This window comes from Agelaius phoeniceus, chromosome 4, assembly GCF_051311805.1.
Source record: "Agelaius phoeniceus isolate bAgePho1 chromosome 4, bAgePho1.hap1, whole genome shotgun sequence".
Lineage (NCBI taxonomy): Eukaryota > Metazoa > Chordata > Aves > Passeriformes > Icteridae > Agelaius > Agelaius phoeniceus.
This window is the reverse complement of record NC_135268.1, coordinates 31,260,267-31,281,795: the sequence shown is the minus strand read 5'-3', so window position 1 is coordinate 31,281,795 and position 21,529 is coordinate 31,260,267. Positions and strand designations below refer to the sequence as shown.

At 36.5% G+C, this 21,529-nt stretch overlaps 1 protein-coding gene across 4 annotated transcripts in view; it reads right to left on the bottom strand.

Annotated features, from left to right (window-relative positions):
* ARFIP1 (ARF interacting protein 1) overlaps positions 1 to 21,529 on the bottom strand; it is a 40,914-nt gene that overhangs the window by 14,632 nt on the left and 4,753 nt on the right. For 2 of the 4 annotated variants that reach the window (XM_054633678.2, XM_054633680.2), the window contains 5 exons: positions 17,753 to 17,854; positions 9,628 to 9,742; positions 7,027 to 7,122; positions 5,484 to 5,593; positions 227 to 448 (listed from right to left, as the gene is read on the bottom strand). In XM_054633678.2, coding sequence (XP_054489653.1) covers positions 227 to 448; positions 5,484 to 5,593; positions 7,027 to 7,122; positions 9,628 to 9,742; positions 17,753 to 17,854 — 645 coding nt within the window. The remainder of the gene's footprint in view (positions 1 to 226; positions 449 to 5,483; positions 5,594 to 7,026; positions 7,123 to 9,627; positions 9,743 to 17,752; positions 17,855 to 21,529) is intronic. The other 2 variants (XM_077177210.1, XM_077177211.1) reach the window with 2 other exon arrangements.

Genomic DNA, 21,529 nt, shown 5'->3' with positions numbered 1-21,529 from the left:
GAGTTCAATCATCAACTAGAGGCTAACATTTAAGAAACAATAAAGAACTACAGTAATTTCAATAATTTCCTACAGTTTTAAGTGCTTTCAACACAAACAGTATCTAATATATTGTTAACTGCAACGTTTATAAAAGTAGCTGCTAAGTAGCAGACACCCCGCACGAGTCAATTAGGCTTATCTTCATCTCTGCTGCTGTATTTTTTTAACACTGTAAAAATCTTACATGAAGTTCCAATGATTTCAAACTCAGGTCAGCAAATGCATCTCCAAGTTGCCTTTGGGTATGTACCATCTGGAAGAGCTGTGTGGACAATGTCTGTGCCAGTCTCAAGATATTTTCATATTTTTTTTTGTTGTCTCTCAATATATCTATCTGAGCTTCTAGTTCCAGGTCTACTGTTCTCGAGCCACGACCCAGTTTTTCAGAGATGATCTGACGTGTACACTGCAGAAAAAAAATTAAATTATAAAGATTCAAGTATATTCAAGACAACACAGCATACACCCATTTTCAGCTTCAAGGGACATATAATTACACACAATTCTTTCACAACCACCCCTCCCAATATAAGTTTGCACAACAAACTGAAAAAACAACACAGTCTTTAGAAGTTTATCAGGACTCAGCAAGAACAGCTGGACAAGTCTCAACTCCTACTAAGATGAATATTCAAGTTAGCAAATCAAGAGCATAACTAATTGTTTCTCAAGTAAAAGAACACTTATCTTTTAATAGGTTTGGTGAATCTCATTAAGTTAAAAGAAGCATTTTAGCCCATTGCATTTAAGTCAGTTTATAGGACCATATTCTGTATAAAAATGTCTAGTTAGTAATCTTTTGGACTTTGTCTACCAAGTTTCTGATCAGAACATCCATGTTAAATTTTCCAAAAATGTTCATTTTGAGGGGTTTTTTTTTAGGGGGCAAGTAAGAAGGTGATGGTTTTCAGCATGTTTTTTTTTTGAAGCTGAATAGGAAACTGGGAACTCCTACTGAGAAATACACAAAAGTATTAAAAGGCACTTATTATTTACACATCTATAAAATGGACATGATTTACTCAGAAAGACTATTTCTTTTCTGTCATGTCAAACTCTTAGTAGGCTTGCAGTTCATTAACACACTGAGCAGGAAATGTGTTCTCATGCAGCTGTAGACACTCTCACCCAGCCTATGGCTGTGACAGAGCAGGCTGCTACCACATTCCATGGATCTGTGACACCTTCTCTGCCAGAGATTTGAGCCCAGCTTGGCAGTGAGCCTCCCAAGATGCACACTGGGGTTTTCCCTTGACTGAGACACAGGAGAAGCCATTTGCAAAGCAGATGTGTAGCAAAGCTATACAGTTTCTCTATGGAAAGCAGAATTATTTACTGCTCTAGTAAGTTACTTGAAGTTAATCTGTGGTCACAAGATGTGAAGGGATAACCAACTTACCAACTTAGACATATGAAAAATTACTGCTAGAAACAAAAGGTACAAGGAAATTAAGTTAGTAGTCAAGGCCACAACTACTCTAAAAGGATTTAACCTAAGCACAAAGCTGCTATTTTAAATTTTACTTTTGTGAAATAATGCCCAAACTATCTTGTAACATACTCCCCCAAATACTCTAGAGCACTGGATTTCCCAGGGATTCCCAATTCAAGGACTTTAGATTAATACCATCTTTACTTGTGCCCAAAGGAGATGCACATTCAACCTGCTAGAATTTCCACGTCCCTTCTTAAGGTAATAGAGGAACACAGGAGAGACTCAAGAATGACCAAGGAGATCAAGTTGGTCATGATCCATAAGGTTTAGGTCAGAAGATACAGACTATTTGGGCTACTTTGTTAGAGTCAAGTAATTGACAAGAGAAAGCACAGCTAATCTAGGTGACATTAGTCTGCTAAGCATCAGAAATTCAGGAGAGCGTAACAAATCATAACAGAGAATACAACTTTACTACCAAAGACTCCATGAGAAATTGCAAAATACAGCTTAGCTCTGAGTGTGCTCAGAGCATAAATAAGCCTTTCATTAGGAACTGTGGAAGTGATGGTCAAATTTTGGCTATTTTCCAAAAGAGCTGACGCACACACACACAAACCCCCACGGAAATGCAAGAGAAAAATCTGAATCATGGAAAGCAAAATTTTTGAAAGCAAGGATAAATTACAAGTGAAGGAATTATTTTCAGCCAAGGGGTATTTGCTTTATAAGTCACAGAAAAATACCTAAAAAAGCCCAGCAGTGACAAGTGAAGAAACACCAGTAATTGGAAAGACTTACACTGGATACTTTGTTAACTCAGATGTAGCAAAAGATAAAGAAAATGCCCCAATCTATTTTACTCCAGTTCTAAGTGGACTAGTACAAGCACACAAGTTGCTCTATATTCTCAATAGCAAAGAAAATTCCGTGCATTAATTCCATTGTGCTTTGTCCTAAGAGTATTTATAAAGGAAGCTGTCATAGAAAAGACCATGCAACTCAAAAAGAAGTCATCCAATGCAAAGCTTAAGAAAAACTCAGAGAAAAACTCAGAGAAAAAAAGGTTACCAAAATACATTTTAGAGAAATATATTTAAACTTGTATATGCCAAAGATGAACAGAGGCATTACTGGACAGGTCTCAGAAATAAATGTTCTACTAACCCAGTGTTAGAGAGGTTTGTAAAACAGGTTTGCCTTTTTTTCCCCCCTCAAAATTTAAGTTGTATGAAAAACAAAAAGACAAGCTTGTTGGAATTGCTGAAAGTCAATGTTTTTGCTAAACTGCAAACCACTTTCTCACCCAAAGGGGAAGGCATGGGCAGAAGAAAGAACAGAACAAGATCCTGTCACTAGACTATGGAAAGTAGGGCAATTTCTCTTCACACAGACTCATGAATACCAGGGAGCATTTGACGGGAGAATGTGAATGGCAATGGTAGTTACAAAGGCATTTACAGATGGGAATGACTTCTGAACATACCCAATAATTTGGATTTCTCAACCCCTGATACAGACACCATGGTATAGGAACTACTCATGTCAGATTCCTAAAGAACTTCCTAACAGCAAATTTCATCACTAACTCCCCTTGTAGATTAATGTCTGGTACATTGATACTAGGGATTTTAAATTCAGAGGGATTCAAGTGCTGACATTTACTCCTGTCCTTTGTTTCTGTATCTTCAAACCTATGAACAGTTAGCTATTATGAGATAAGGAGGACACTTCTTCCCATGATCTTCCTGATGGGAACCAAAGCAAGCCAATATGTCCAAAACTTTAAATACTGTCTGTAACCATATTAAATATGTTTTTTGTACAAAGCCTACGACACAAATGTATGGCATCTCAAAGTACAGTTGCATAATACTCTATCAACTCAAAATGAATTTGTAAGTTCTCTGAATGATCTTATACCTCAAAAAAAGAGTGAGCAGCAAGTCAATATGGGAAAGATCATAACTGACACATCTCCTTAGGCATGTTCAGGAATAAATAAAAATAAACATGTTGTTTTCTGAAAATGCTAGTCTTTGTTTGCTAGGTCATTACTGGTGTGATTCTGGATTTCAACAAGGGGAAGGCTTAAGACATAAAAGAAAACTAAAAACCTTAACTTTTCAGACACTACAGCCAAAGAAATAGTGTTCTAAACAAAGATCCAAGACCCCTTTTCCCAAATTTTTCACTAGTCCTCTGGCTGATGATTCATGTCAGTGACTTTGACACGTGAGATTTTGTGGGTTTGTTTTCTAAATCAAGGTACCAAAAATACAGAATAAGGTCAAGTCCTGTCCTATTTAGTCGTAGTATAGGAGATTTGACCCAAGAGTCAATGTTTTAAAGAGACAAGAGAATTTTAAAGAACAGCTTCAGCTGAATAGCACATATTCTGATTGCACCACAGCGCACTCCAAAGTAGCTGACAGACAAAATCACACAGAGGATCAGGTTGGACAGGACCACAGTGGGTCCCCTGGTTTAACATCTCCGTTCAAGCAAGTTCATCCCAGAACACATTGCACAGGATTGTATCCAGAGGGTTTTTGAGTATCTCAAAAATAGTGAGGGTGACTCCATAACCTCTCTGGGCAACCTGTTACAGTGCTCGGCCACTGCACAGTAAAAAAATTCTTCTTCATGTTCAGGTGGAACTTCCTGTGCATCAGGTTCTGCCCACTGGCTCTTGTCCTGCTACTTGGCACCACTGGGAAGAACCCAGATCCATCCTCTTGGCCCTCTCCCCTCAGATACTTTATAGGTATTCATGAGGCCCCCTCTCAGTCATCTCTTCTCCAGGCTGAAGAGGCCCAGCTTCCTCAGCCTTTCCTCACATGAAAGCTGCTCCAGTCCCTTCACCATCTTTGCTGCTCTCCACTGGACTAGCTCCAGGAGCTCCATGTCCCTCTTGTCCTGAGGAGCCCAGAACTGGACACAGCATTCCAGATGTGCCTCACCAGGGCTGAAGAGAAGGACAGGATCATCTCCCTCAACCTGCTGGCAATGTTCCTCCTAAGGCACCCCAGGATACCATTGGACTGCAACTTCTGCACTTGCTACAATATTTAGATGACAAGAAAAGTAGCAAATCTAAAAGCCAATTCATTAGACATAAAAAAGAAATTTCTGATTCTAACAGAAAGACAGCCTAAGCATCCACTAGGGATGCTCCATCCTTGCTTCTCATCCCCACTGAGAATCTTATGTTCTTATCTGGACTTAAAGAACACTGGAGGGATTCAGACTTTCCTTCCCACAGATTGTGAATTTTTTCATGGTTTGATGTAGACCTCACTGATGCACCTGCTCACAACTCTATTATTTAAGATGTAGGCATAACAAGAAGCTATTTTTCAAAACTGGTCTTTCTTTAAACTTTTGACAGGAATGCATTCCCTGACAATTGTTCCTTACCTTATAGCTTTTTAATGAGTGTCACTTCTAGCAAACTGGTGTGATTTAAGCACCTTTTCATTATTCTTACATTATTCTTTTAATTTCATCAAATCTCAACTGATCATGAAGTAGAAGCATATAAAACACACACAAATTGAAGCAACTCTGTTGCCACACTAAGAAAAAACAATCAGCCAAGATGAAACCAAACCATCAGAATAGCAATTAACAAGTTTTGAACTTCTAGATACCCCTGATTTTTTCTCATCAACTAAAATCTTACTGTATCCGCAGTCAACTCAAAAAGAGCAAAAAATATTTAATTCCAAGCTTTAGTGCTGAAATCTCTACATTTGGAATGACAAAGGGAACATTAGAAATGGAACATTCTTTACCTTGCTAAATCAGTAATACCTATTAAAGATTTTCCACATTGCACCAGGGATTTAACAAAGAATGTTACACTTAGAAGAAACCTAAGCCTTTCCTATACATTCTTGCTTATGCTCACTGCCACAACAGCTTACTTTCATACAGCTCTATTCCTATCTAGTAGCAAACTCATTTATAGAATACATACATACACACACACTTAGCTGCATACCTTGTAAGTGTTTAGGCTCCACTTTCTCACCAATTCCAGTTTCTCCATTGCTGGATTCTTCACTTCATCTGCTAACACAACAGGTCCACTCTTCTGCTGGGCTCTACCCCCTGTGTCAGACACAAAGCAAATCTTCAAGGCCTTGGGTCTGGGCTTTTTGTTTGTTTGTTTTAAGGGATTAGTAGCTGGTATGGAAGATTTGTGCAATTGTACATCCAAAAGCAGAGCAAGGTGACAGTTCCAGAAAGAAAGACTTATATTAAATCAGTTCCAGAAAGAAAGACTTACGTTAAAACTGATATACAATGTGTATATGTGTATATATATATATATATCTATCACTATTTCATGAATAGGCTGAATTAAGCATACTGAAAGCTTAAAACAGCTTTTGAGACATGTTTATTCTTATTATTTTTGAGACGTTTATATCTATGTTTAAAAACTCCAACACTCTTTGAACACTCTTTTGCATTTAATCAATCTAAAAGTCTGTTTACAACCTTAAGGCCATTAAACAACAATTACTGGCATACTGTTGTCATGAAGTACAGAGTTTTTAATTTTTTCCAATGAAAGTCATTCTTTCCAGAAGATGTGTTCAGTCAATATTTAATTGATTTATTTCAGTTTTATTAGCTAATTCCATTAGGAACAATTAATTCTACAGACAAGCAAAGAAGAGATTTAAAGCAACTAATTAAAGTACCTAGGGCAAATCACCATACACAAAGTGCCATTATTCAGCATTTTCAAGCTAGTATGGGATATCATGTGGATTCTGTGTTTCAATTTTGCAAAATTCCTAGTATCCTAAATATTAAAAATTGCTAAGTATTGTCACTTTTTAAGTAACATTTTTATTTATCATGTCCATATTCATTTTAACTACCCCTGACTCTGATCCCTACTGCTACTTACAGTCACCTTAGTCTTGCCAAGTTATTTATGCAAGCAAGAGTTTGGAAAGAAGTCTATACAAATGCCTCAAGATATTCCTTTAGCATCAAGTTCTACTGTGTTCTTACATCTTCAATGTGCTGTGCAAAGATTAAGTAATTAACCCTCTCAACACCCTTATGAGGTAACTGAGTTAAGTTTTCTCCTTTTATGCAGGAGGAAGCAGGACTAAGATGTTCAGGAATTTGCCCATAGGCACAAAATGAGTCAAGTGGCAAAGCTGAGTTGGGGTGTTGTGAATTCCAAATGGCTGCCCCCATAGTCTATTGGAATATATGATCATTTAGGCAAAAAATACTGGAAGTTTCAGCTTTAACCTAAAGAAAAGATTTTGGTCACTCCTATTTTACCTATTGTTAGTTATCATTAATATTAGTTATAATTTTAATTTTACAGAGTAAAAGCAGCTCAGAGAGAGGAAAGCAGAGGTTAATTTGTAAACTGTTGAAGTCAGAAGTAAAAGCCACCAAAATCCCACAGAAATTTTATTTCCAACTTATAGTACATCAAATAATTAGAAACTTGGAGGGGTTAGTACAGTCTCAGCAGAGACAAGGGCGTTATCCATTCAGTGCTTTAATACCTGTGGGAATAATTAAATCACAACCTTGTCCAGCCAGTCTGCTAGCTGCTGCACTGCTAGGAGATATAACAGATGATTTGGGTGATGCTGAGGAACCTGAAAACGGGACATTTAACAATGAAAATACATCATCTTCTCTTCAAAGTGAATGTGCACTCTTACAGAGACACATTTTCAAAACAAAGAAACATTTGCTTCAGCAACTTTAGAAGTATTCACAGAAAAGCTGCTGGAATTTCTGATGATAATGTTTTTTAAGAGGTACATCTCTCCATGTGAACTACTCCAAGTTTTCTTGATTTAGTCTTTTTCGCTAGGTCATGATGACCATTCTTTTTTTCTGTAAGAACAATCAAAATATAACTGAAGGGCTCATCAGTGAAGTACAGACCATATACAGAAAATTCCATGGAAGATTGTTATATAACAATCCACAGCTGAAACACTCTTTTGCAAGTCTAGGTAGAATTCACTCTGCACTGTCACTGAATGGTACTAAAAGCATTAAAGGGTGAAGTAAGCCCTGAAATCTCTGCCAATTTCAGATACACTTTATTGACATAGGCTCTTAAGTCTGTGTAAACATGCAGCAATAAGTTATCCTGAAGGTCATACAAGTTATTAGCCATGAAAGTGTGTAAACTCATTCCCAAATGAAAGATTTTACAGCACTTGTTTTTTCTCTTAAAAAGACAAACAAACGACAAACCAAACAAAAAGCCCCAAACCAAAACAAAAAGCAACCAACTTTAAATGACCTGCACTGTGTGTGTTCTCTAAGCTGTTTTAGGATTATGCTCATTATGCTTTTCAGAGCTCTGCCACTCTTTCATAACAGAGAAATCTGAAGCAGCAGATTATGGAATTTTCACGATTTAAAAAAGAAGTAAGTAAGTTTTTCCTCTGTAATGATAAATGACCACCATAATGGGAAGGACCTTTATTTACTTTTTCTGAGAAATTCCAATATACTTCAGGGCTAACAGTGTGCTGAGGGGAAAGAAAATTAAACCTAAACTTCGCAGTTTTGACAAAATTTAGTTATCAGTAACACCAAAAACATCACTCAAAGTAATTGGATCAACAATCAGCTTTAAAACATTCCACAGAGCACTGCTAACATGGGGTAAATAAATCCAATGATTTGGATCCAACTGCAGAGAAAAGATGAGACAAAGACAGCTCACTTGCTGTGTCCTTCTGTAGGTATACATTGCATAAGAGCTGCAACTGAATTCATCCAGGCATAGAAGTTTGACTGCAAGATCTCATCTGAATCATTTCAGCAAGCGAGCCAAGACAAGCAGTTAAAAAAATCCTTATCATTTCACAGAGTATTAACACAGCCTTATGCATGCTTCATCATTCAACATCCCACAAATCCTAAAAGCCCTTCTCCTCCAGTACTGTCTACTTTGCATTCAAAAGTGAAGCCCTAATAAGGACATTCAAACAGAAGACAGAATTTGAAATAGGGCAATCATTCAACTTTTGTCCATGGTTTCAAAGGAAGCCCTAGCTTTTGCCACTTCTCTCTCTGATTTTGTTAGAGCATCAGGAAAAATCCTAAGAAAACACCCTTGGAGAAAATCTGTGTTACCCAAAGTGTCCAAAGCTCATAATTTGTGTACAGAAATTTCCACAGAACATTTGCATTTCAAACACATTAGTGTAGCTTGAAACGTCTTCAGACACTTTTCCCTTACAGGCTAATACACTTAACAGCTGCAACAGTTATCCTGGTAATAGAATACAAAACTGCAGGAATGGTGAGCAGTTTGCCATCTGCTCCAGTTTTTAGCTAGATATTTTGCTATTTTCAAAGGAATAAAGAAACACAGCATTCACTTTGTAATATATGTAAAGTACAACATGTAAATCAACTGTTTTCATAAGCAAAGAATTTTACCAAACAGGAAATGAAGCAAAATGTAAATTAAATTTATGACTACAAAGAGCTTATTTTCATAGCTGCACAACTGAGATAATTTCAAGTCTTTCAAATTCAGAAGCTGTTAAAGGTACATAATTCACTGAATACCATTTGCCCATACAATATCGTGGTATTCTATTGATCTTAGACAGGAAATGGTGACATTATTGGCTTGTCTATCACTTTGCATTTCTCATTGTTTAATATCACTTAGATTCTCTAAGGCATACATTAATACTCCCAAGAAGAATCCCACTTTTTAATCTACTCTCAGTAGGTGAAGTGTGTATAACAAATAAATAACTCTCCAGTTATGTTTCAAATCAGAACAGTAACCTGCAAAATCTGAAAAAAACTTCAACACAATGCAATAGTAAAATTCTTCAGCCTGACACCAGTTCAAGGTGCCCAAGGCCTTCCCTTCCCATAAGTGCAGACCAACTTACTACTAAGTAATTTCCTCCAGTCCCTTGACAGATACTACAAGTGTAGCATGTATTCTCTTATTTTAACAACCCAGCTACAAGAGACAATAAACTGGTTGTCACTAATGCAGATCTCAAATGTGTACATTCATCCAAACTGCTCAAAGCAGCTACAGAACATTATATTTCTGACCATGTAAGAATAAAGATTTTAAATTGAGAAATATAAAAAAAAGCACTTACCTTTATTTGGAAACTGCCCTGCCTCAACAACTCCCTCTTTGGCACCATCAAAGCCATGAGATGTTATTTTGGTTTCAGAAAGTCCAAGTCCAACTGGTAATGAACATTTCAAGTCCTGGAAAATATATGCATAAAAATGGAAAGTTAAAGACAAAAAAAAAACAATTAAAGTGACTCTAAAGTATTATAATACAGTTTCAGCAGCTCTCAGACAAGCAATTCTGCCTTTAGCCTAGAAAGTCCTTGGTGGTGTCACTGCTTTCTACTGGCATGCACAAATACAACATAAATGAATGAGAAATAGTGTAAGTATAGCCTGAATATTTATTATAGATATTTTTGTTATATTGATGACCAAGTAGAATGCCATGTCTTAGAGAAGCAATTACCAAAAATGTGGACAGAAGCATCATATTATGTGGTCTGAAGCTGGTCCAAGCAACCATGTCAGTTTAATAAAGTGTCCAGTTAAAAACTGTCAGGCGTGCAGAATCATACAAGATTATCAAGCAGAAAACACTTTACAAACCAAAAATATGGAAGCAACTATCATAATGTTGGAGATTTAAAAAAATCACTAAGCAAGGAATAGCCCTAAAGTTGATAGCATCCTTATTTCTTATGAATAGCGCATTAAATCTTTTCAATATTTTACACAGAAGTGACATCCAGAAAGGCATCATTTAAACAGCTTCTTTCTGAGCACCTAGTCTGCATCATAAGTGCTCAGAGCACAAAGCTGCCACTTACTTTTGTTTGCTTTTGAAATCCCTTCATTTAAAATTGCCTGAGATCACCTTGTTTAACTTTTGAGGGCTAGATCAAGCATTTCAACCAGCTCCCACGTAACCAAAGTCTTCACTGAAACCCAGCATAGGCCTAAGAAAGACTCCACACACCACAGCTCACATACCATCCTACTGCCCATTTTTGCTGTCTTATCTACCTCTACAAGAAAACTCCCCACAGGTTTCCTGGACTATATTGCCAGTGATCTAATTGAAGTTTAAGCCTCTGGTGTTATGCAATTAGACATAGTACTTAAAAAAAGTTCAGGTTTTAAAGCAATTTAAAACCATTAATTGATAAAAGTAAAAAGTGAGTGAAAAAGTACTATGAAAGTGAAAGCAAAAAGGTAAAATGTAGCAGCATGTGGCTATAATGACAATTAAAAAAAATAAAAACATCAAGAAATCAGAAAACTGTCAATGTCTGGAGTCAGGTACTATTTTGCATCCCCTCTGCTTCCATACAGAGGTAAAAAAGTGGGAAAGTATCAAGGACCACCAGAGAAAAGCTATACATAACTCAAAGATGTCTGTGTCCAGACACAGATAGTAACTGTTCATGATCCATGTAATGCTTCTAATTACAAAGAAATCACAACCTTTAAAATCTAATCCATGTTTGACCTATAACTCTAGTCACTCAATCCACAAACCAGAAGCAAGTTAGTGCATAAGAATGATACTGATACTGCCTAGAGGCTCAGATTGTCAAGAAGTAGTTTTGGATCACATCCCCCCAGATTTATTTAGATGTCTTCAGTTTAGGACAAACCCCTGGGAAGAAGAAAAAAGGAAGAACTACAAATATATGAATTCCAGCAAAATAATTTTTTCATGTGAATTCCAGAAATTTCACCAACATCAAAAACTCAGCATGTTACTGCAAAGAGTAACCAGTTCCTACAGCCAAACTTTCACTGACATGAACAGGCTATGTGATAACAGATCATGCCGTATCTGTGTACCTGAAGCATCATACAAAAAAAAAAAAAAAAAAAGAAAAAGAAACAGCATGAAAAACAAATAGTAGTCACATGCAGAAACTGATCTCCCAAGTTAAGCATGTCAGAACTTCAGATCCATACTGTTTTCAGTCTTCACAACTGACTTAACATTGGTGCTTCCACTTAAGTACTTGCAGTTGGTGTATGCTGGAAAGCCTTTGCTTCAACTTAGTTTAGCTAACAGAGATCATTTAACTCAAAATGTATCAAGTCACTAGAAGCTGAAAAAGCAGAGAGACTTGAAAAAGGATAACCAGATTGCAGAGAAGATACACTGATTTCAAAAAAAGGACATGGCATGAATTATTTCTTTCCTGAAGGCACCCTGGCATGATGTATAGTTTTCAGAAATATCTAAACCTGAAGCCAAACAACTGTAGACAGCCAACCTGCTTAAGCACGTTTGCAATAGGAATCTAAGCAATCATCCGTATTTAAGGTTAAAATGCAGAACAGCTGCTTTGTAAAGGCAAAAGTTTGTATCTAAACCTTAGCAACTGCACTACTTCCATACACTCAATGTAATTCTATTCTGAAGTTAAACACAAGATGAACTAACTACAGAATTAAATAAATCAAAATACTACAATGCATCCATCTCTTAAACAAAAACTTGGTATTTGGAATACGAAAATTTTAAAGATCTACAATTGTGCATACATACACCAGACTTTTTTACATGAATCTATATACATTATATATATTTGTATATGTATACAAACACATATTTGTTTGAAGAGATCTACTTTTTTCCCATTGTCAAAAAGGCAAAGTTCAATTTAAAGAAAGCCAAAGTTCAATTCAAACCCCTTTTTAAACACCTATAAACCGGTTCAAATACATCTTTGTGAAGAATGATATTCTTACATACGAATTTAAAAAAAAAATTTACCATTTGTTGATTAACACATGACCAGAATTGACAAAAAGTCAGTGATAATCAAACCAATACCTTTTTGTTGTTTACAAACATGCAAGTTACTGTTCAGGGGAGACACATTGCTGCATGTAAACTAAAAGTTTTAATGTCATTCTTGCAACTGATCGTGCTTGCTTTTCTTTTCTTTACACAAGTGTAGATAAACAAAAAAGCTACCAAAAATCTGTAATCAAACTGACAAAACAGTTTATCCCTTCAATAACTTACAAAGAGGGATAATTTAGAAACACTGCATAAAATGTCACTTAAGGGAAGGTATAAGGGTACTTAATGTTTGAATAGTAAGAAGGCAACATAAATAGCTTTTGTTTTTGTTCCCACTAAATCTAAGTTAGGCTCTTACAAGATAGGAAGTGAGGACAGATTCCCCTACTACCATACGATGATTATATTTTGGTAATGTATTGCTCTTCCAGCTAAGTTTAAGACTTCCCCCCTTCTTTGTAAAAGATAAATTCAAGTCTTTAGAATTGATCAAGATTTATCGACACATGGCAAGCCTACAAATCTATTATAGGATCACCATCACCAAAAAACAAATAAAACAATGCTTCATTAATAATTTTCATTTGTATGAGGCTGAAACCATGTTTATGCATTTACCACCTAGCAAAAGTATTTTAATTTTCTAAGGTCACTGAGACCCAGAGCTAGAGGTATAAAAAAACCACAACTCAGAAGATTCCCAAGTTAAAAGACTGCATTACCTACTCCTATTCTCATTTAGCAAGAAGCAAAAGCATGAAATATGGCTGAACAGAAAAAGTGCACTACCTTAATTAGCTCTAGTCTAGACTATTCAAACCTGTATGTCATAGAACATGTAAGTCATTTTAACCATTTGTTAAAATCCCATTTTAATGACTTCAAATCACTGTATTAAACTAAATATATTTTAGTCAGGTTAGCCTTATTTACACAACTCTATTATACAGATAATAGAGTTGTTTGATGAACCAGTATGAATTTTTGACATAGCAGTCCTGTTGAGACAGCAGACACAGCAAAGAAGTCATTCAGAATGCATGTTCATGAAGGAATGTTGGCTGAATTACCAGACTATTTCCAAAATGACACTTCCCAATCATGCTATCCATAATAATCTAAAGAGGGGAAAGACAAGAACTGTATTGTTTCTCCAACAGCAGAAACCAATCCAGCCAAAACTTAATTTATAGAAACTTATTTAACTAAGGAGCAACTAAGGAAACAACACTGGATTAATTTCTTAGTTATACTACACCATTAGTAATGCATCACTAAACATTAACTTCTGCTTCATACCAACAGGAGGTTTGACAGATAGTTTTACTTGCCTTTAATACCTTGAATTAAGGTATTCTTAAAACCTCACACCAATGGCTAGTTCAACAGTGGAACAACTAGTATCAGACCAATCACATGCTTGCTTGTTTTTAATGGTGGATAACATTTTAAATAAAACTACTCAAGTTGACTACAGGAAAAATTTACAACATATCTATCTGATTGTCAAGTTCACAGTTTAAAGTGTGATTACAAGCCCTATGGAACAAAAGGTTATGCAGATAGACATAATGTCTATCCAGTAAGATACATGGGCTCTGAACTTTAACTTCTTATCAAAATCACGTGCAAGTAGAGCTCCTCGTACACATTCAGCAGTTTCTTTTTCTCTTTGCCCCATTACATCACTCAGTTCCTATTTTCCATTAATTGAGACACTAGATCCTCACATCAGTATAAATTCAACATAAATAAATGGGAGAAGACATGAAGGCTTTAATCTTTCATGAAGGGGCAAATAACAGACTAACACATTTCTTCTATTCTCCAATACACTGCTCTTCAATGAGAAGACCTTTTCTACTACATCCTTTTGATTTGCCTAATGCCATACTACAATCCAGTTTTCATTCCCCTCCCACTCTCATCATTAACAGACATATTTTTGGTTTTTCAGACTGTATGAAGAACATGTGACTTTTTTATCTCCTCAAACCAGTTTTCTAGAACAGACACAGTTCTAGAAATATATTTTAAATCAGTCCTACAATAATTAAACAAAAACTACCCTGAGTAAAAATCTAACTATGTCAGTCAACATAGCAAAACCTAAGAGATTAACTCAGACATTGCAGGCAGAATGTGAGTGACAAGGCTAGCATTTTTTTCAGGAGGCAAAAAACAAAAGAGAATTGACCTTATCTATTTGTGCAGTCTAGCAATAAAATTACAGAACAAGACCGTGAACACATGCACTCAGATTCATCAGATCCCAGATCTTATTTCGTAATTCTAGTAAGACAAATTGAAGACACACAACAAAGTTCATTACCTTTTTTCATCCTGTAGTTTATTACTGGTTTTATACACATGCTTAACTATGATTTTGTTCCCATGAAAGTACAATAAGAACCATGAGGAGAGCCAGTATCAAAAATTAGATTAAACAAATTCAGGCTGAAACTGATAAGAATATCACGTAGATTTTGTGCAATACTTTAAACATAACAAATCGCTTACAGATGCTTGAATATCTTTACAGGCAGATCAAACTGTTTTCTGAAAAATTTAGTTTATACCTATGCAGCTCTCACACTATATGGCATGCTTTTGTATATAGGAATAATATACTTGAATATAGCAATAATATAATACATATTATATATATAGTATATTATAATATATATAAATGAATATAGCAATAATATACTTCCCTCACTCCTTCCTACTGTCCTCAGCTCCCAATACCCCCAGTCACACTAAAACACCACTATGCTAATCACATCATTCCAACAGTCCAAAACTGGGCTCTGGAAGTCAGGGATAATTGAAGTAAAACAAGTGAATAATATAAACTAGCCAGACTTTTTGTACGTTGGGCTTTCTTATACAAAGTAATAAGAAAAACTTTTGATTAGGAAATGCTGAAGCGTTCTGTCTAACAAATACCCAAACATTAGCAAACAGTTCCACACATCAAGTTCTTAAAGCTCAAGTGAGATCCAACAGAGCTTGGGGAGTTAAAAACCACTATGTCAAGCTTTTCTGTACTGAAAGAACGTTAGATATTCGATCCAGTGATGACTGAAGCTACAGCTTTTTTCAGTAAAAGTTTCCATCCTTCATATGGGCAGGACAAAACTTGTCTGAATTCCACAGGCATGTCTTATTAGAGAATTAGAATGTAGCAGCATATTTCTGACTGAGATTTTACAGTTAGGAAAACACTTAAGTTACCTTTTAAATATGTATTTTACCAAGAAGGTGCACCAATTAGTGCTATGTCACATTCCCACAAAAATGGAACTAACAAACTTCCTTCTGAAGTGACATTATGACAATCTATGCTGTATGATGTTCTGCAAAACTAATGGCATCTTTCTTTAAAGAAGGAGCAACCCTACTTGTCATTTTCAGGTAAATACATTTGCTCTGCACTGCCTCACAAAATGAAATACTTCTCATGCTTGAATGCATATTAATACTGCATTTGGTGAAACACAAATGTGCATTTTCATGCCTGAGCAGCTTATGGACGAGGTCTCATGGAAGTGCCAAACAGAACACAACTTTAGAGGAAAGTGCAGTTTTTTTAATCAAAGAATTCTAAACAAAAGGTTGTATAAATACCTCTTCACTTAAAAATATGCAAAAAGCTGCTCAAGTCTTGGTGGCAAAATAGCTGCAGAAGATGGAAAAGTACAGAACAAGAAGTATTTTGTTCTTTACATCTGAATTGTACAGCATCTAGATGACTATTTCCCTGATCATACAAATATGGAAGCAGGCAATTATAGTAACTTTGTTCCCCAGCTTCCCAAGAAGGTGCAATCAAAATCAGCACACTGGATTGCTCTAAACTCTACTGTGGTCACATACTCTTACTGAGCACTGTGGTAACACTGCAAATTAGAGTGGTCAGGATTTCTTGCCCCTTTCTTAAGTGACTTCATAAAAATCAGTACTTGGCTTATCATTTCCATAAATTGTAGGAAAAAAGACCCCAAAATTCTTGTGGTGCAATGCATATTGCTTTAGGTTAAAGCAAAAAATTACCTGGCAAGGACAAAAAGAGAAAGCAGGCATTAAGCATTAGAAATAACAAACATGAAGCAAGATGAATAGAAGCTAAATATTAGAATTTGAGACTAACAGATTAGTAAACAGACCTAGATGTTAATTCCAAGAAGTTTATTTTCTTTGTTTTGTTTATAAGAAGCCTTGATTATCACATATTTTGACTTCAGGTCACACATGCAGGTGCGAACTTGTACAAGACAGTTCAAAAAAATAATTGAAGTGCACTTCTTCATTGATCTCAGAATAAGCACTGCAAAAATAATTACAGCAAGTTCAAATATGCTTGCAGAGTACAGGTTTTTCTGCAATTTGACCTAAGATTCGACCCATTTTTGTCAAAGTAAAAGTTTCAAAATATAGTTGACTCCAAGCCAGCAAAACAATTAGCATGCAAGAAAAATCTACTCCAACTTTCACATATGTCCATAGACAAAAAACCACCTTAAAATTCCAGCTTTACATTTTGCCTGAGCACAGACCCTAATGCAGTCACCAAGAGTGCAAGTTCCATTTGCTGTACATAAGTGTTGCATGTACTGCACTGCAGAAGAATCACTAAGTAAGGAAAAGGTAACTTAGACAGCAGTCAAGTCACAGCAGCAGCAAGATCATCAAGCTTCAAATTACTCAGTCTGTTTCCCTGCTTTGAGGTGAACCCAAATTCCTTACCACTTCAAGATGCATTTCCCAAGCTGGTCTCCCTAAACATACATCTTCATAGAAATGTAGTTTTAACTTTATTTCATTAAACACTGTCCTAATTTTTACATTATGTCTCTGGTAGATCTTAGTTGAACAACAAACCTCATGAAGGTTCCCCCCTCTAATCAGCATTTTAGTAAAACAGAATAAAATGCTGCAGTTCTGCTTAGTATTTCTTTTAAGAATAATTCTGCACTGCAAGTCAGTATGGAACTGTTAAAACTTAAGAGCTTTTTTTAAAACCTAAGCCTCAGCAGATATCAAGTAAACGTGGACAATTTCAAACGAAAATCCAACTAAAAGGAGCCCAACCCCAAATTCCACAGGCTGTGCCCCAGCGCCCTCTGCTGGACGCCCGGGCGCGAGCAGAACGGATCGTTCACCTGCACCGAGCGGAGGGGGAAGAACTCAGCCCCCGCCACTACGAACGTGCCTTTTGCACAGAAAAATATCATTGCAACACGCAACCAGTGTTATGTCAACTCTCACAATTATCTATGAGCTTCAAAGGCGTTTCTTCACTAAACCTCCAGAAAACTACGTCAAGTGAAGACTGCTAAGCACAGAATTGTAACTTCAGCATTTCTGATAATGGTACCATAATAGAGAGCAAAGAAAATTCTGACCCTGTTAAAGCTGTGTTCATGAGAATCTTCCAGCTGTCCATTGCTAGTCACAGGAATTTCTGCCGCTGAATTTTTGGGAGATTCTTGAGCCATTGCACTTCCCTGTAAAAAGAAACAGGTTAGTGTTTGTCTTACATTTCCAATAAGTAATCCATATGAAAATATTTGATGTATGGGTTTCATAACAGTTGATTTTATTTCAAACTCCAACTGGAAATCCTCTGATATGCTCAGTCTGTATATGTCTATTTAATCACATCATTAAATCACAGTAATACTCTAGCACCACTCAGTAAGAAGTTATTTAAAGTTTCCAGAGCTAAGAGAAAAGGAAAACGAAAATTTAACCCATTGGCATTGGGGGAGTAAGACACAAATGAGGCATGGGCTCAGACAAATGTTTTACATGCACACTTGAGTTTTAGAGTAGTTTCTGTATCTCAAATTATAATGAGCTTGGCTAAAAAAATTGTACTAGCAATTAATAAGCAGTAAATACTAGAGAAGAGCAGTATGTTTAATTATGTGTTACAAGAAAAGCAATGATTCCAAACTTTAAAATAGTTTCAGCTGCTTCTTATTTTACCATAATATAGTGCCACCTTCTGACTAAACTGTTGGTATGCAACTCTCATGAAATCAACAGCAGCAAACGTGAAGTGAAATACAGAAGTGCCAAAAGAGCTCAAAAGTACCAAGAGAATCCAGGACTCAAAGTTAGTTTCAAATGCAGCTGCATCACGAACAGTAGCAGCAGCTGTGTTTCAAGTACACTGCTTTCAAGTACAACCTAAGGTATAGCCTTGAAGAGACATTCCCAGAAGAACTGCACATCATTTACAAGCACCTGAAGAGAGAATGGCAGCTTAACACTCCAAAATACAGAGGAAGTGAAAATTTCATCTCTTTGAAAAAGCTGCTCCTAACTCTGCAAGGCAGTTTCACCAGTCATCTAAAGTGTAAATAGAAGAAAAATCAACATACAACCAAGGCAGCGTTTGTTCACTTACATAAAAGTTGCCTCAAGTCCTCAAACCAGTCCATACACCTGTGCCAGACTGGCAAGACAAGGTGTACCACCAACAGGTACTTGAGAATAGGTACCCTTATACCCTTAAAGTTCTTAAATCATCAAACTGAACCAGCTCTTTTCAACCCAAGGGTCAGGAAGAGGCCCAGCTGAGATCACGATCTGAAATACCATCAGCTTCTCCAACAACATGTGAAGCTTTACAGAGTATGAATATAACACAAAGATTTTACTGGTACTTACTGAGCATCACTTGCATCATTCTTAACTGGAACATCTTCTGTCATTACTAATATTTCTTCCACTTTCACATATCACCACTTCAATTACATTTGTGAGCCTAATTTCCTTTATTAGTCTTGAGGTGTCTCAAGATTTTTTTCTAACAGTCACTGTCTGTAGGCTCCAATAAATGTGCTTCTACTGAAGCACACCAAAAGGTCTATGCTTATTTTATGAGGACTTTAAAAACAGTAATTTGTTTTATTTCATAGAATATAGACTATCTCAAGTTGTAAGGGACCCATAAGGATCATCAAGTCCAACTCCCTGTTCCTCACAGAGAGTTGCTATACAGCATCATTATACTAAATGCCCTAGTTACCTGCCACATCACATTTCCATTTGGGAAATCTGTCCAATAGCTCAAGTTTCTTAAGCTTGCTCTAAATCTCATATGTGCTTAATTAAGCACTAAGGCTGCTAGGAACTACACTTCTACTTGATATGGTCAAGTGAGGTATTTTTCAAAATGCTTGGCCTGTCACAGCTACTTGCATAATACAGAAGCATTAGCATAGGCCACGTTCAGTTCACAGCTACTTCTGTTCTTTCCACAAATTATCAGATAACACAGTTCAAAGGGAAAGTCCTCTTCTGTCAAGGGGCACTTTGCTAGGGATCACAAACAAAACTGCATCTCTAATAAAAGGAAAAACATCTTGACTTAGGTGCTTCTCAACAAGAATCTAAAATAATTTTGCAAATATTGACATTGATATATTTTTATGCTTTTATTCAGGGATATACATGCTCAAAGCACATGCACACATCTCTGATAAATACATATATTAGGAAACAAAAATTCATGAGCTTCTCTGGACAACTAGAAGAAATTCACCTATTTTTTTGGCATTCCTACTTGAGTCAGACCTATGTATCTAGTTCAGAGAAAGCAAAAAATTACTTGCTGATGTCAGTTCCATGCTACGTTTGAACTACAACAATTTCCCACTGCTGAAAAGGGGACATTTCACCACTCTACTTTCCAGTCTCTACTGTGAACCACACAGTGCCTCACCTCCCCAACACTCACCTGACTACAAACACCACACACAACTCACTAGCCTGGCAACAGACCTCTTCAACAGGTTAATTTTCCAGCTTCGGTGAGCTGAATCAGTTTGCAATGAGGTCAGACAAGCACCAAAGCCTTGAAATGAGCAGCTGAAAAGGGGAAGTGGGATAAACTGCTAATTTAACTCAGACATAACAAGAAACCATCATCTCCATTTTAGTTAACAGTTTAAGCTTGCACTGCTGTTAAGAACCACTCCTTGCCCTTTTCCCCCAACTCTTCCCCCCAGCAGCTTTCACCATCCCTTCATCTCCTTCCTGAGCCAGAAAAATGTATTTGCACAGCAAACAAGATTCCGGAAACACTGCAGATCAAAAGAAAGTGACCTGTGCTCAAAAAGAGGATGGGTCATTTTTCCACTCCCATCAAGTCTCCCAAGCAGGCACATCTCCAACACTTGCACCTATGAAACAGAGCAGGCAGTAATGCAGTGAAGAAGCCACTGAGAATGGAGCACTGCCCACAGCATCAGGAGTGCAGCATCTCAAAATACTTACTCTGACTGTAGGCTACTGCCACATCCAGCAGCCATTTCTCTTTACCTCTGGATGTGTGCTCCTGTAAGTCCACACAACCAGGGTAAGGTTATTGATCTGAGAGAAAACTAAACCACCAAACCACAGCAGCATTTCTGCTGAAATAGGGAGTATGATTGCTGAATCAATTGTCTCTTTGGCAAGTGCAGCCCATAGCTGACTTAAACTAAGCATACAAAGAAATTGATTCCTCAGAAGAAAATTTATCATATGTATAAACAACCTAAACTAAATCTAAATAAGTTCCTAAATTTGTATTGATGTATTAGACATGAATAACATAAGCACTAGAGTAAAACACTGCATTTCAGATGCATGTTTTATTTTGAAAAAACAGAATTGTCCTTCGGTAACAATCTATGTTTTCTTTGTACATCTGTGTTTACAAATATGAGACCTGGAAATATGCTAAAGAGAATCACTATTTTGTTTTTACTGAAAGTTTGAAAACAATTCACTGTTACTGAAACTCCAATAGTGATAAAGTAAGCATTACTTGTTTTCATTTTTACTCTAGAACAGTAAGGAATATGTTGACCCTATCTTTCTGAAAAGAGCATCCCAAACACATCTGATTAGCTAAATAATATTGGGAACCTTAGGAACCTTGTTCTTAATTCAAATCTGTCACAAACTTCTCCAGAGAGAAGGTGAAAACTGTATCCGCTCTAAGGGAAAAAAGATTCACTCCTTCTGCAATAGATAAAATACCTTGTTATAGTGAGGTTACACAAAGATTGATGCCTTTGAATACCAACTCTTTCTTCCTGCAATACTCACACATTTCAGCTTCTACCATGCCTAAATCTATTAAACTTACAAAACAAATACTGCAGCACAGCAACAGGCTACGT